The 17,414-nt window shown below is 48.3% G+C and overlaps 1 protein-coding gene across 1 annotated transcript in view; it reads left to right on the forward strand.

The window, feature by feature from the left end:
- The window catches only part of LOC126540192 (progranulin-like), an 86,996-nt gene extending 73,700 nt beyond the window's left edge, over positions 1 to 13,296 (forward strand). The window contains exons 5-6 of the mRNA XM_050186979.3: positions 832 to 1,134; positions 12,937 to 13,296. Coding sequence (XP_050042936.1) covers positions 832 to 1,134; positions 12,937 to 13,091 — 458 coding nt within the window. The 3' untranslated portion in view covers positions 13,092 to 13,296. The remainder of the gene's footprint in view (positions 1 to 831; positions 1,135 to 12,936) is intronic.
- The last annotated feature ends 4,118 nt before the right edge of the window (positions 13,297 to 17,414 follow it).

Below are 17,414 nucleotides of genomic sequence, written 5' to 3' on the forward strand. Positions count from 1 at the left end.
GGCAAATTTAGAGTATTTCACATTGAATGTGTGGGACAAGTAAACTAGGCAAAAAGTAAAACCGGAAAACCGTTCCTTTCTTCTCGCCTCTCCCTTATAATACTAATACTACAATAATATAATACTATAATACTAATACTAATACTAATAAACTAATACATTAGGAAGTTGTGTGCAGAAAAGCCGTCTTAAAAAAAAGGCTTTTATGTGCATCTTTACGGCGATAACATTATTTCTATTCTTGCACTAACAATGTGGTATATTGCGAATAGTTTGGAGTTTTTCCAAACTGCATTGCACAGAATAAAACATTATATTGTGGTATCCAGCATTGACATTCGATTCCACAACGACAAGTTATATTATTTTATTGCACGAAAATAGACTAAAGTACGCTTCAGAATTGCGAAACATCATTAGGCTCGGTTTAAGTATTGCTTGAGACTCACCGCTTGTCGGTATACTTTTGATGTTTTTCGAGCAAGCACTCGTATTTCGCCCAAAATTAGCGTAATTATGAAACAAAAATGTATATGTTGTGTCTAACTTTACGCTGAGGCTTAATCGGCGTGATGTTTTGCTATTGAGCAGTAAGATCGTCCGTAGGTTCCAGCGCTGCGTAGAATCTAATGCAATTCATTTGGCGTGATGTATTGCGACTGAGTCACGACATCGGTGGGTGGGATCTTTGGCGTGCGACGGCTCTGTTTCCATGGAAGTCAGATAAAAACGATCGTACGCGACGAATAGATATATGCCATTCGTCAAATTGTCCCGCAATGCGGAAAGCTGGTGCCACAGAGGATTAAGTGTGTTGCTTGCCATCCTCAGTCGCAGCACCATGGATTCAGTGCCCGGACGGTACCTACTGTCACCGGAATTCCACCTGCTGCTCCTCCCGTTCCTCTTCGTCGGAGCCCTCTTCAGCCGAGGCCGGTCGCAGCTACGCCTGCTGCCCCCACGAGGAGGCCCAGTGCTGCGTCGACGTCGAGTACTGCTGCCCGAAAGGAACGCGATGCGAGCACTTCGACAAGCAAGCCGGTCACCGGTGCCGGTCGTTCAATGACGAACGCGGACGGACGCTCCTCGCCTCCAAAAAGTACCCCAGCCTCGACAGTGTGCCCTCGGACACATGTGAGTGGCGAGGCGCTCTGCTTGCCATCGCAGTCATCTTCTCAAAGATACTAAGCTCGATAGTCGATAGGAGATCTAAGGAGCAACAGTACGTCAGTTAGGAATGGTAAATTATTCTATCAAAACACTATTTTCGCTCACTTAGTGGAAACGGATAACGAAGCTTAATTTTCTTTAATTTCGTTCCATAAGCACAACTCCGGGTGGCGTCATAGGTTTCGGGGTGTCCCATGCTTTTCATGTTTGGCCCCTTCGGCGCACAAGAAATATGTAGAACGTTGCTAGCTTGATTTGTGTTTCTTTAAAAGGCAATACACGGTAGGATAATTTTTAAGTAAGTTTTCCGGAACCTTTAAAGATCACCTGTGGCACTAGCACAATTCTTATCCCTGAGTTAGATTATTCGAAGAGGCGGACATTCGAAGAGGCGGACCGGAACACATATTCAACTAATTAGCAAGCACTCACTAATTATTATTCCCAGATTAACTTCATAATTAATTACTTTATGGCACATATTGCAATATACGAAGTGTACGCGGTGAGTTTGCAAGACGTGTACACTTGAAAGGGATCTTCGGAATGGCACAAGTTTGGAGATATTGCTTTTCAAAATGTAGGACGAAATAGGCGTTTCACATACTTTTCTGCTTCAATGCATTAAGAGAGTTTTGTTGAGAAGTAAGTGGAACAATAGTGTATTTCTACAGCGAGTTTGATGGCGCATATCTCCAGTGCGGTTTCATCCTACAAATTAATTCCAAGTGGATACGTCTTGCAAGCTCAGCGGCTTCAAATTGTAAATTGCAATATGTGCCCTAAATCAATTAATTAAGAATTTAGTTAAGGAACGTTAAATAATTGAATATATAAGTTGATTTCATGTGCAACTGATGTCCACCTCTCTCAATAATCCAGCACAAGGTCTAGAACTCTTTTCGCTGCAACAGGCGATCTTAAAAAAATGCAGTAAAATTTGAAAGGGTTCATCCCCCATCTTCTTTTCTCCTGAACATTAACCAGGACCTAACAATGTAATAACACCGTGTCAAACGAGGGACGGAACATGGAAGAGACAAACACAGCGCTGTTCTTTTATATGTTCCGTCTTTCATATTGTGCACTGTTTCTATACGATCACGAATAACAAAATAGACCGAATTTCCGCCCTATGGATGAGGGACAGAATCCAAAAATATTTTCGTTCGTAAGTACGCTTTGCCATTGGCTGACTGCATTCATTGATATATGTCCCGCATCACGATTGGCTGCATTCTTCTCTTAGAAATTATTCGAGCTTAATATTATTTTATGTTTGTGCATGCGAATACGGGTCCAGAATTTTCAGCGCTCGTATATACGCTCTCGCCGGGGACTGCAGGGACAGGCGAACGAACGGCTCGACAGCGCTCATCCGTTCTTTATCGAGTGTTTGCAGTCTGTGCACTCGCTCGCCATGACCTGTCTCGTCGTCAAACCCGCAGTCCCTGCGCGTGGCGCGCTAGCAGATGGTGACTGGGGTCCAGGTTAAGTGCGCTTGCTCTAGACGCGGGTGTAAGCTTTAACATGTTTGGTCTATAGAGCCAGCTGCGAGGGAGAGGCAACAGGGCACGTGACCGCCCCCTCCCCCAAAATTTCTGTGCACCATGGGCACACGTTGCACAAACAACGTGCGACAACATCCGCCTCCTCCCTCTCCCAGTCAAGTGCGCTGCGAACCCTCCCACCCCCTTTTCCCTGAGAAAAATTCCTGGCTGCGCCGTTGGTCGGCAGTAATCAGACACTATAGCAGACGCTGTCCAAACAAATGACGCCACGGTGTGCAGGCGCCCGAACTGAAGGGGGGCGACGTCGCTTATATATATCGCTTCCGCGTTTTTTTTCTTTTTTTTTTCTGGCTTACCACGTCTCTCCTCAAGCTGTGAGCAGCCACTTTGCTCTCGCAGAAGCTTCATTTTCTCATACAGCCTAACTTTAGTGTCACGTTAACTTCTTCTAACTCGTATATTCGCGATTTCGGGGTCAACCGTATCCAAGCAACTAAATCAGAACAGAACGTGGTGAAACAGTGCACTGCGAAGCGATACCATGGACAAGGACGTAAAGAACAAGGACACTATAGACGCACACCAAGCGCAGGACGATGGCTCCCAGTGCGTTTTATGTGTGTCTATTGTCCTAGTTATTCACGTCCTTCTCCGTGGTATATCGCTTCGCAGCAGTAGTGAACCACCGTGTCACCGAACCAACTGGCCCATTACAACTCAATACCGAAACAGGTGGTTAAATGAGCGAGATGTGAATTCTGACAGCTTCTGTAGTTGAATACTAATAAACAATCTGTCGGCGTGTCACCACGTCTCTCTTACAAAACTGCGCTCTGCGCGTGAAGTTTGCAAAAGCTCAACAATCAACCTCTATTGAAGGCAGGGGAAAAAAAATTACCGTCCAAGCACTCCGTACAGATGTTAACCAGCGAAGCTGAAACGTGCGGCCCCGGTGTTTATCACTGGGTTAATCCTGGGTTTATCACTGGATCAATCCGGCGGTTCATTAAAGTATTTCGCAATTATTGGTTACGTCTTTGTGTTTCTTGATGAGGTTATTTATATACACACACGTTCAGCTGCTGTTCGGAGCGGATTCCGTCGATCGTATAGTCAAGTTACCAAACCACAAGCTGTCGCACACTTCACAAATGGAGCCAAAGTGACGTTCGAGAAACTCGGCGGAAGCAGGCGGTGGCTCCGGCGAATGCGTTCCCGCAAATTGGCCTGCTGTCGCTGCTCTACCTCGCGGGCCCGCACCGCCGCATCCTCGTCCCGTCGCTGTCGTTTCAGGTCGTGTTGCGGCTAGGGTGTCATTCAGGGCATGGGGTCCACCAAGCCCATCGACTACAACGTCAGGTTGTAGAAAACGAAAGAACAATGGTTTATTTGGCTTAGTTACACGGCTCCAATTACGGAAGCCCACTTCATGCCGGAACAAGTAAACGTCCACCGTTCACATCAAGACCCTCTGTCCTCACTCTCGAAAAGTTTCCGCTTTTAACACCGTCGTTTCCCTAGGCGAGTCGAATAGGGAATCTGAAGACTGTCCGGAAGCAAATCACCCTCGTCGACTCCGTTACGATACCACGCCCATGCTCTCAATAACCCGCAGTAACTCCGCCTCCGAAGAGACTCGTTCGGAATCTGTGGCAAGAAAGCAGCCTGCGCCTCTCAGGTCGTCGACGTTGTTCCTCTCCTTTTCATCCTTCGCTCAGGTTGACAGGTAAAGGGCGGGTGAGGGCCTTTCGTGGAACCCTGCAACAGTGGATGTCCATGCTGCGTTGAGGTCTGGATGAGCGCTGAGGGTTGGGTGGTCATTTGACTTGCGCTAAACGTCTAATTAACTGACTCCCAAATCGTCGTCGTTGTTCCCCCTTTTTCATCCTTTGCTCAGGCTGATCAGGTAAAGGCAGGGTTGAGGGCCTTTCGTGGAACCCGTCAAGAGTTGGTGTCCACGCGGCGTTGACCTCTGAATAGGCGCTGATGGATGGGTGGTTATTTGACACGTGGTAATCGTCCAATTAACGCCTTTGTAGTGTTAAGACGTAACAGTCGGCGTCACGATGTCGCCCGGCCTCCCGGTTTGAAGCTTCGGCCCGCCATTGCTGCTTGCGCTCCACTTCGCGACCCTGCTTTTTGGCCAGATGCAGTCTTGCGTTGTCGCTTACATTCCGCGTTGCGTTGTAGCATGGCTTCGAAGGGTTCGGGATCCTCGACGCGTAGTTGCGGCGCTTGCGTTCGAGTGCACGAACTCGTTCTTGTGCACGGGCTTCGGCATGGGCACAGTGCACACGAGCACACTCGTGGTTCTGTTCCCGGCGTCCTTCTTCGTACGCGGCTTGCTATTCGAACTACTCCCCGCATGTCCATATCGATGTTGGAGAGGAACTGCGGCGCGCGTGCTCGGCTGCGATGGAGAACGACGACGTCACTATAGTAGCGCAGGCAATCGTCCCGATTTAATTTTCCGTTTTTCTCTCTCCTCTTCCCTATAACGTTTAACACTTAACCGCCGGCTTCTTGACCAATCCCCCGTAGTGGGTAAGAGCCACAAGTACGGAACAAGCAAGCAAACAATCGCGCGCCTCTCTTTCTCTTTTATTATTGTTGTTGAGCGCGGCCCGCCTGCGCTACTGCGCTCGCTCCGTCGGATGCGCCGTTTCCACCTTACCGTGCACGTTGATGCGAGAGTGTACCTCCGTCATCCTTAAACCCAGCCATTCTCTCTCCACTTGCATTTACCTTCTCTCCTGCAGGGTTTTTCCGACCATGAGCCTGCGGTTCCGACAGAGGAGTTTTCTGTACACAGACGCGGACAGACGCATTTTCGTTCCGCCTAGCTACATAAAGCTTTGCTTTAAAAACTAAATGAAAACAGCATAATTTCTATATAACGGCTTTTCCAAGTCGTAGTGCCGACTTCTGTCTCCAACAAGCTCCACTTTACCGCTCAATATTGCAATCAGACTGCGCATCACTGTGCGTGGTCATGGAGTAACTTGCGCATCACCATCCATTGAGGTGCACGAATTGCAATCGTCATATCTGCAGTGCCATTAGTGTCATTTGTTTTACAGGCTTCCAAGTCAAGTGAACCATAGTGAGAAGATGCAGTTATATAACGGCGTTCTTTTGCACTATATGCCCGTCTCAGTTTTTCGAGGAAAGTCTACAAGTTTAAGCCTGCATGGCGTAGCACTGTAGTTAAGTTCACTGACATAATCGTCCTTGCATGTATTGGACGCAACTGCGTTAAAACTCAGAGGCCACATGCATGGCGCTCGCACAGGTTACCTATTCTTTCGCAGCCGACGGCATGTCATTAAGTTTTCTTAGCATTGTGCTGGTCTTCGAGACAGGGACCGCTGGGGATGGCGCACTTCTGCTAGGGTGCCCAAGATATATGGACATTTATGGACAAGCGTATTTAACGAGAGGTCAGGCACGTAGCCAGGGTTCTTTTTTTCTTTAAGAGTGGGCCCAAGCCTGCAGTGGCCTGAACAAACTACTACATATGTTCTTACGGTTCATTTGGACAGGATCGTGCGCGCAAGAGAGAGAGAGAGACGAAGAGGAAGTGGCAGACTACGTGGAGCTGTTGCCTTTGTATCAGCCTGCGCGTGTACCGCGCAGGCTGATACAGGATTTGGACAGGATCGTGCGCGCAAGAGAGAGAGAGACGAAGAGGAAGTGGCAGACTACGTGGAGTTGTTGCCTTTGTATCAGCCTGCGCGTGTACCGCTAACTTTTCCCATGCAAACAATTGCATATATTTGTGCATCGGGCTTCCTCTTCGTAAGATTTGGTGGAGCTGCTGGGTAACGACTCAGAACGGAGTTTCGCAGACGCCGCTGCTTCGGTTTTTCATCGATGTCGCAGGAGACGGTGCCTGGTTCGGCAACGCCTGCGTCAACTGTCATACTCGCGCATCCGCGTGATCCAGGAACATTCTGCAGCAGGCACCGATGGCGCCGACGTCGACGACTGGCTGGAGGTGTATGAGCGGGTGAGCAGCCACAACAAATGGGATCCCACAGCGATTGCTGACGAACATAATTTGCTACTTGGCGGGAAGAGCGCCAGTGTGGTTTCAAAACCCCGAAGAACTTTGTCACTGAGAGACCTGCAAGCAGAAGCTGCGATATCTCCACGGAAAACCATATAGTCGGAACGTTGTCGCAAGAAATAGTTGGCATTACGAGTTCAAACGTCCACCGAAGGTTACGTCGCTTATATCCAAGACGTGCTGGCACTCTGCCGCAAGGCCGACATTGAAATGCCAGAGCCTGACAAGCACGGGCATTTCTTAAAAGATATCGCCGATGACGCCTTCAATTTATTGATTTGTAAGAACTGTACTTCGGTTACTGACCGTTATCATGCAGTTCAAATGCTTCAAGCAGGTCAAAAGCCGTCGTATCTATCAGTCATTTGCATGGCTTCCCAACACGGCTGCAACATCGTCTTGTGAAGAGCGACGGAACTCTCCTTCGCGGCAGCAGCAGCCTTCAGGGCAGCTGACGAAGATCGTACGCCGTGATCTGGAAGCCATGCGTCCAGCGACTCTGCACCCGCCTGTCAACGATGCATGCGCTCCTATGGTTCCCCTTGTTCATGCTATAGTGCGCCAAGATCTCGCCAATGTCGGCTTTCAGTCAGTTTGCACCGTAGCCAGTTCCCGGCCAACCGAACGTCCTTCGCCCGTGCATACCCAAAATCAATGGATCCCTCTCAGCCACGTTCGCCACTCAGCCATGTTGCGAGGACCTCGATCGAGGTCCTCGCAACATGGCTGAGTGGCGAATGCCAGATGACCGACCTATTAGCTTCAGTTGTCGCCACGTTGGTCACGTCGCCCGATACTGTCGCAACCGCTGGTCCTCGGTGCCATTCTCGAACAGCCCTCGTCCAGACGGAAGTTTTGGCCATTTCCAGCCGCAAGCCGCGCCGAACTTGCACGCCACCGAAGGTACGACCACATGGCGCCGTCGTTCACCGTCGCCGAGCATTCAGCAGTACCGCTCGCCGCAAAGTCGTCGTCCGTCGTCCAGGGCACCACAGTCCCGTGGCCTGCCGCCGTCTTTCCGACCTGGGCGCGTACCTCCGGAAAACTGAAAGATGCATTTCCCGGAGGTGACGCTTTATTGTCGACGTCTCTGCCAAAGCCTCTCACCCTGCCGACTAGACGCAATGTAGTCGATGTAGAAGTTGACGGTGTTTATGTCCGCTGGGACAGACTTCCGTTGTGGCCCATAAGATTGACACCGGTGATGCTAGCCCTACAGCCGACGTCCCTATGGCGTGTCTCACGCAGAACGCCACGTTATCCAAGCTGAAGTAGACAAGGTGCTCACCAAAAGTGTAATTGAGCCCTCTTCGAGTCCTTGGGCATCGCCAGTTGCCTTGGTTAGGAAGAAGGATGGCAGCTGCCGATTTTGTGTCGACTACCGTCAACTGAACAAGATCACAAAAAGAATGTGTGCCTTCTCCCGCAAATTGATGACGCTGTCGACTGCCTTCATGCATCGAGACGCTTCTCTTCAATCGACCTCCGATCCAGTTATTGGCAGATTTCGGTTGGTGAACTCGATCGTGAGAAGACCGCTTTCGTTACACCGGACGACCTTTTACATTTTAAGATTATGCCTTTCGGAATTTGTAATGCGCCAGCAACTTTCGAAAGAATGATTGACTCTCTCCTTCGGGGCTATAACTGGTAGACCTGCCTATGTTATCTGGACGACGTCATCCTACTTTCCCCTACGTTTTCCATCTACCTCAATCGCTTCGCCGCTATTTTTGAAGTCTTTGGGTAAACTGGCCTTCAACTTAACTCTTCTGCCATTTTGGACAGCGCGAAGTTCTTGGCCACCTTCTCAGTGCTGCCAGTATACACCCTTATCCTGATATGATGCACGTAGTCAAGAGCTTTCCTGTACTCCACTTAGCGAAGTATGTATGAAGTAGTATGTAGGCTTATGCTTCTATTTTTGTCGGTTTACTTAAAAAATTGCGGACACCAGCCGGCCACTGACCGACCTTCTCAAGAAGGACACTGCGGTTTTTTGGGGCCGTGAACAAGCCGACACCTTCTACACCCTCATACGCTTGTTGACGACGCCTCCGATATTAGGCCGCTTTGATCCATCTGCGCCAACTCAAATTCACACAGACGCCAGTGGCCATGGCATAGGTGCTGTCCTCGCCCAAAAGCAAAACGGAGACTAGCGCGTCATTACCTACACCAGTCGTCCCCACTTCAGCGCGCAATTTTTCTATCCCCGAGCGCGAGTGCCTTGCGCTGGTGTGGGCAGTGGCTAAATTTCGGCTTCTTTCGCCGCCCATTTTCTGTCATCACGGACCACCATACCCTGTGCTTGCTATCGTCACTGAAAGACCCGACTGACCGCCTTGGTGGCTGGGTACTCAGACTCCACGAGTATTCTTTCGTTGTGATGTACAAGTCCGGCAGCTTACATCAGGACGGCGACGGCTTGTCGCGTCATGCCGTCCATCCTCCTGACAACGACAAACAGGATGCCGACACTTCCCTTCTGGCCACTTCTGACTTTCGCGACATCGTTACTGAGCAGCGAAATGACGACTCTCTACGGTCGATCATCGAGTGCTTGACATTTGGCCAATAAGATCACTCAATCAAAATGTTTGTGCGCTATGACGACATTTATCGACGCAACATCAGCCTTGATGGACCAGATTTACTGCTAGTTGTCCCTCGTCACCTCCGTTCTGATGTTCTTGCTGAGCTCCACGACGCACCCACTACCGGACACCTTGGCACCTCCCGCACTTCCGACAGTGTTAGATGTCGCTTTTTCTGACCAGGCCTGTACCGTTCTGTGCGACGTTTCGTTGCGGCTTGTGACCTCTGTAAGTGGCGAAAGAATCCATGTGCGCAACCTGCTGGCCACCTTCATCGAGTCAGTGTTCCCACAGAGCCTTTCTTCCGTGTCGTCATTGACCTTCTTGGCTCCTTCCCCATAGTTATAAAAGGGAACGAATGAATAGCCGTCGCCACAGAATATGTGACGCGCTATGCCATTACACGTTCCCTGCCCACCACCTGTGCTACAGATGTAGCATACTTTTTACTTCAGGACGTGATTCTTCACCATGGCGTGCCTAAGCAGCTACTGACAGATCGTGGCCTCTACTTCCTGTCCCAGTTGCCGAAGACAAACTTCATTCCTACTCCACCGAACACAAGCTCCCAACCACATATAACCCAAAAACGTACGGCCTGACCGACTAAATCGCGCCCTTACAGAGATGTTATCTACGTAACGTGATCTATGTACGTTTCAGCAGACCATCGCGATTGCGGCAGCACTTTGCCCTACGTGACATTTGCGTACAATTATTCTTTACGTCACGATACCTCCGCTTTCTTACCTTTCTCCCCTTTGTTTGATCGCCGTCCCACTCTGCCTTTTGACGCCCTGCTATCTTTGGTATCGTGACGCACCACGGATTACGCCCATGACACCGTTGGTCGGGCTCGTATGGCTCGCCAGATTGCCAGACTTAAGGGGCTCAGGCGTCACAAAAGGCTCGCTACGACAGTCGCCACCGGAACCTTCAGTTCTCTCCCGGAAATCTCGTTATTATGTGGACTCCAAGTCGCCACGTTGGCCTGTCCGAAAAATTGCTGTCACGCTATACCATGCCCTAGCGGGCATTGCAAAGATTAAGCGACATAAATTACGAAATCGCCCTTGTTGAAGACACGCCGTCCTCATGCCAACTACGAACTGACGTCGTCCACGTGCCCCGTTTCAAACCATGCTGTTCATCTAGTTCGCTATCATTCTAACAAGCACCGGGACGTGCTCCTGCCTCGGGGGGTTATGTTATGGTGCATTTTGGACAGGACCGTGCGCGCAGGACAGAGACGAAGAGGAAGTGGAAAACTGTCAACTGGAGCTCTAACCTTTGTACCGTCTTGCGCCTTTGCCACTAACTTTTCCCCATGTATATAGTTGTATTTCTGCGTGGGTTTTGTGTGCTGTTTTCGTTTCTATATTGACTCTTGTTTTTTCAGCACTTATACGAAATGTGCCTTTTTACCGGACCGTTTCTTTAATTTTTTATTTCATATCATATTATCATCCTTTGCTCATTGTGCTACCTACTATTTGTGGAGACGTCGGCGACACAGCAGTTGCCATTATTTGTAATCTCATAAGAATAGATCACTCACTCACTCTGAGTGAAATTTAAATTCATTCGCATGCATCTAACGCCCTAGTAATTCAAACTATTTAGTCGGGCTGGCATAATGTTTTGTGTGCCTTATAGTAGTACTCTAAATTCAATATAGTCAATAAAAAGCGCTTCACGCTTGCCCCTTCTTGTATGTTTGATGTGCTTCTATATACAGGGTGTTTCAGCTAACTTGGGCCAAGTATTAAAAAAAACGTAGGCGTCACGCGTTTAGAATTGGTGCAGTATTGTTCTGATCCATGTAAAGGATGTCATAATATTTTTTTTCCGATCAGCCAAGTTGGGTACAGGGCCACAGTTGTTTTAAAGCGAAACTTTCTTTGTCTACCATCCCATGGCTTTACCTAGGTCAGTCGGTGGTCTGTCGGTTAGCCGGTCGGTCGCTGGTCGGGTTCATCGCCGAGTAGATTCAACCTCACTTAAAGAAAGAACAGCGGGTAAGGCGCCGTGATTCAAACCGCAGTCCACCCCCGCAACAGCCCGATGCTCTAACCATAAGGCCACAAACGCTTCTTTTTTTCTTCTTTATTGCGTGGAAACATGAGTGACTTAATGCATCAAACTTCTCTCCTGTCAGATGCTCGCCACTTGTTGATTATGTTGATGATTTCCATACTATGGGACGTACACACAAAGGGGCATCGACCGAGAAATCGTGTCAGCGTGTTGATTGTGATACTGATCTCCACACTATGACGCATGCCCACAGAGAAGCGGGCGGTGTTACATATCGCGTCGCCAAGTAGCTATTTGAGATGATTGCCGCCTGTTGGCGATGATTGTGATCTGCTACTATGGCATGTACACCTCAGTGGGGACTGGGCAAGAAGAGCATCCCCATGTCGATAATGACGGTGACGACTCCCACACAATGGTACATACCCACAAGAGGGGATCGGCCAAGCAACAGCCGGTAAACTTAAATATCAAGAAATTGGCAACTATAATCCTAATATAAGATTTGACAGATTGCGTAGGCAGCGTACGCGCGAGCACATGCGCACGCCAGTTTTCTTTACGTCAAAGAACGAACGAACGCACTGTGTTATTGTGCTAGTCGCAAGCGTGAGATGCATGAACAAGGTCGGCTGCAGCGAGACTGGCCTGCGACAGGGCGTTGTGCCTGGTGTAGGTATCTGGCAATGCGGCTCTTGTCGCGTGACGGTGCAAATGCGTGCTGCTGACCGAGCATTGCCGACCTCGTTCATCCATCGCACGCTTGAGAGCAGCACAATAAGAGTGCGCAAGCGCTCCATGACGTAGTATTTTTTCATATTTCGCGGGCTTTCTTAGGAACGCGGAAAAAAGGACCATGTGAAATATATTGTGTTGGAAACAATTTATTGAGAGGCTTCTCAAGGTGCTCTGCAACATTGTGTATCATACTTGTGGTCTGCAGCCAATACTTAAAAAGTTGCTTAATGAAACATAACTAATCAATTAGTTAAGGGAAAATAAAAAATTGCCAGAGTAACTCTATAGGCCAGAGCCAACATTATGCATTCGTTTCAGCTCGCGTCGGGAATGCCTTTCATTTTTAAAGCTTTGGCTCAAGTTATGTGGGACAACCTGTATATAGTCTTTCCTGCTTGTGCAAAGCTATTGCTCAACGTATTTGTATATATTAACGTGCGGCTTATAACTCAAAAGCGATAATGGTTTTCTCCTCCTCGAAATGGACGGACGAGGCTATAGTGATTATATAGATATTTTATTTATTGCAATGAATATAGAAATATTAATAGAGATACATATATTTATTTACTTTAAGAATATAAATAAGTAAATGTGAACAGCGTACGTAGGTGGCATGTAGGGACGTGTACGTATATGGCCCTATGGAGCAGACATGGCCTACGGGGCCATATCTGCCCAATTGTTTATATTGTCATATCTGCACCCTTCTATATAAGACCACATGTGCCATGTCTACCGGTTGCTGCGGTGTCGGCTGTGTGTCTGAACTATCGCGTTTCCCAGGGAACCGTATGTCTTATATTTGGCGCAGACCCCTCGGTGCCGTGCCCTGCGTGGATGGTGTGCAGCTCGGGTTCGTGCTGCCGCGACCAGCACGGGGCCTACCGGTGCTCCCCGTACCCAGGAGGGGTGTGCTGCGCCTCGGGCATCTCGGGATGTCCGCCGGGCACCGAGTGCGTCGGTTGAGCGCCGTTGCCTCTCTTCCGGCTGCCGTCCCTTTAGCTATGCCCACGTCGTCGGTTACATCCAAGGAATACAGCGAAATTTTGCTCCGCTTAGGTTCCTGCTATAAGTGTAAAATGGTTGTAAATATTTTCCCCACTAGCTGAAAATGAACGACGTAGCACATACAATGGCGAAATACATGCAACTGCGTTGCTTATATATTTGATTTTTCTTACTTTTCTTTTAATTCACCAAGAAGCATGTGGAAAAATAACCACTGCCATCAGAAAAGGTGTCCCTGCATACCTGTTACTTTTGACCTAATCATTGTTTGACACACCTGTATGTAGACCTGGAACCAATTCACGTCCACCTCTTTTATGCCCAGATTCATCGATTTGCAGTCATTAAACCGCTAACAAAAATATGTACATACGCCTATCCACCAGAGGGACAAGAAGGGCACTTGCCCGCCCCCCCCCCCAACCCCACTCTCATGACTGGAGGGGGGCAAAGTAAGTCATTTGCCCCCCTCCCCCCCAGTTTTGAAACCCGGAAATATATGCGCCTAGAGTTCCAACCAAGGTCACTCGGGTCTGCACAAAGCGGCTTGAAGCACTGATAATGGGGATCTGGCCTCCACCAGCTGCACGTGGAGTCTCGGCCACATTGGCTCTTTAGCGCACTCATTACTGGTATTTCTATATCGCGCAGAGTCTACTCGGTAATAGTTCGTAAATTTCCGTACCTCTGCACGTCTGCAGTAGTCTTTCAAGTCTTGATCTAGACATTGGTTCTGGCTGCTTGGTCTGTCAATAGTGCAATTGAGCCTCAACAGTCAATTGAGGTTCGCGGAACTTTCAACGCTGTTTTCATTTTCAAACTGAGGCAGCACGAACCATTCGCTTCTCGCTGCCGGCGGTCTTCATCACGTCAGCGTTGTGACAGCGAGCGCTCGTGGTCATCGAGTGAGATGCGTTTATATTTGGCTGTACGTGCGTGATACCGTGCTTGTCATAGGTGTATCTACCGGTTCAGAGGGAGGTGTGCCCCTCCCCCCACAGTTAGAATTGAAAATGAGAAGCAGGCAATTTATCCGCCCCCCTACGCATACACACTTCTGAAAGTGGGCACCTGCACACTGCGCAAATACAACAAAACAACAGCTGAGGCCAAGTTTTCTCTCAGAATTGGGCTCACATAGGTACGATTTATTTATTACGTATCCCCTGCATTCGGGCCTCGCCTCCACGTGCTGCAGTAGATGATGCGTTACTCTGTACTTTGCTGTGCGAGACGACTGTGGCACGTGACTTGCAAGCCTGCATTGCTGAGAAGGCTATCGCTAGGCGGTCCATAACAAGTTTAATATACCATCACTTGCATCATCCCGTGTTTGTTGGGGCCGTCTAACCTAACCATCTTTGAAAACACGGTCAAATTTGCTTTTACAATTTACCGGCATTTTATCAGTGTTGCGATTTTAGCGATTTTGACGCTAGATTTAATGGTTTTTTGTCTGTTAGCGGCAAAGTTTAAGTTTTCTAGTTACTTGAATGAACAGTTGGCGATATTTTAACGACTTATAAGTTAGAAAGATTGCTTAGAAAATGACCTCTAAAAACGCGCTTTGGTATTCAAAAGCCACATGCAAGTGGCTCAAACTCGCTGTACTATGCATAGTGCATAGGCTCCGTGACCATGATGAACAAACGCTTGCCTTCATATTGTTAGCCTTAACATTGTGATTAAGCACAGTGGTCACCATAGACTTGACATTGTGATCACAAAATTGAAGTTTATTTATTATTTACAAAACCTATTGAATATACATATGATTGTACACTAAAAAACCTATGTGAACCCACAGTGTTTAAACGCTGCAGGTTCAGCGGTGTCACTAAATCCATTCGATCGGTAGACGCGTGGCAAGGGTGTCAGAGAACTAATTTACAAAAAACAAGTGGAATAACTTTTCTGTTCAGATTTAGAACACAGCAGATGAATAAGACATATGTCGAATGCGTAGACGCGTGAATATCGGAACGCCTTAGCTCGTTCACGCACGAGTGAACAAATCGCTTGCGTATCTCACGCCTTTCGAACCAATCAGTACTTTACGGAGGCTTTCAGCTATATCAAGGGCGAAAATATGGTATTTAACCTGTACAAAGTTCGGGTAATTGTCACTGCCATGTTAACAACATGAGGCCCAGCGCGTTCCACAGAATCTAGTTCTTCTACCACGAATGTCGACAAACACAAAATATTTAGGGATAATATGCGGACTAAATGCATCTTCATGCTAGGAAAACTATGTTGCTTGTGTTCTTTTGAATTGTGCTGTATTTGTAACCTTCCAATCTGAAGATAATGAAAATTTTAAGCTGTCAGAATCCAGTATGTAAATGTTAGATGTAGGAGATCGTATATCGGCTTTTTAAAGTACGAATCGAATACGAACACTAAGTATAGAATATGGAATAGACAAACGCAAACACACATATTTACAGCAGGAATATTTGTTTCAGTATAATTAGGAACACGCTTGCACTGAATTGACAGCCAGCAATCACGCACAATTAAGATCGTTTTAAGCACAAGATCACAACAGTCATGAAAAGAACTACATGAATAGCCGCTTGACACCTTTAAGCCTGGTGGCAAACCAGCCTTCCAAGAATGACAGGCATTTGAAACTGACCAACTTTTCAAAAACGCATAATAAATAGTTATTCAAAAAGTAACAGACGTTATGGAAAAGGAAAATAAAACTCTAAGGAGGTATTTGTGTGCCCTAGACAGAATACAGAGCCTTTTACAAGAAAAAAAAAAGAAATCACTGGTTGTAACCTAAGAGATAAAACTTCTACATGACTAGGCTGCAAGAAAGACTAATTGGTAGGCCATAAGCACGATATAGCCAGTCTCCTTCGTCACCTCTTGGGGGAAACGCAGAGCAAGTCTGCTCAGCAAGCAAACCTGCAACGCCTTTTGCACAAGGAACAGGCTACCACGAGTGATCACCAGCTCGTGACACGCCTGCTAGCCAAGTACTTCCCTCAACGGCCCGATGTTCAACACGGAGATTACACTGGAGAGACAAATGTGACACTCGATGAAGAATTTCACGAGTCAGAGATCCGCGCAGCTCTCCACGACCTTAATGGCAAATCAGCACCTGGTCCCGACAAGGTTACGAACAAGACTCTAAGAAACCTCGATGATGCCTCGATAACCGCTCTTACGGCATACATCAACAAATGCTGGCGAGCAGGTTGCATCCCAGAGGCGTGGAAACGCTCTAAAGCAGTCCTGATACCGAAGCCAGGCAAGCCGTCCAGCCTCGACCACTTGCGGCCCATTTCCCTCACATCCTGCGTCGGCAAGGTGATGGAGCACGCGTTCCTCTCCCGCATCAACCACCACCTCGAGGACACTGGAGCCTACCCACCCACTATGGTGGGCTTCCGGTCACACCTCTCCACTCAAGACGTCATGCTCCAGCTCTACCACCAGATTATCAATGACCCAACTAGTGGCAACCGGGCCATCCTCGGCCTAGATTTGGAAAAGGCATTTGACAATGTAGCACACGTAGCAATCCTGAGCCGCATAAACAAGCTCAACTTGGGTGAGCGAAGCTACAACTACGTCAGAGACTTCCTCTCGCGCCGCACAGTCACCCTCGCGGTCGGCAGCATGACATCCGACGAACATACACTAGGAAGCACCGGCACTCCTCAAGGATCGGTCATATCCCCGCTCCTTTTCAACCTCGTGATGCTAGGTCTACCGGCCTACCTCGACGAGATCGATGGCCTCCATCACGCCTTGTATGCAGATGACATCACCCTGTGGGTCAACAAGGGCAGTGATGGTCAGATAGAATGCACCTTACAAGCAGCGGTCTCTGCAGTCGAAACCTACCTCCAAGACACAGGTCTCCGACTATCTCCACTGAAATCGGAGCTGCTCGTCTACCGCTCGCGCCGCCGGCCCAAGCCTACAGCCGAATCGCGCCAATGTGACGACATAATCCTCTATACGCAAGACGGCTCCTGCATTCCCCGTGTCCCGAAGATACGCATCCTAGGCATGCATATAACAGCCAACGCGTCAAACATAGAAGCTATTCGCAAAATCGAAGGCAAGGTTACAGCGGCTACCCGCCTGATCAAACGCATTACAAACAAGCACACGGGCATGAAGGAGGACAGTGTCATGCGCCTCATACACTCTTTCGCAATCAGTCACATCACTTATGTGGCTGCCTTCCACAACTGGAATGTCACTGATAGGGAGAAAATCAACACCCTTATACGCAAGACTTACAAGATCGCC

The sequence above is a fragment of the Dermacentor andersoni genome, chromosome 2 (genome assembly GCF_023375885.2).
Source record: "Dermacentor andersoni chromosome 2, qqDerAnde1_hic_scaffold, whole genome shotgun sequence".
Taxonomy (NCBI): Eukaryota; Metazoa; Arthropoda; class Arachnida; order Ixodida; family Ixodidae; genus Dermacentor; species Dermacentor andersoni.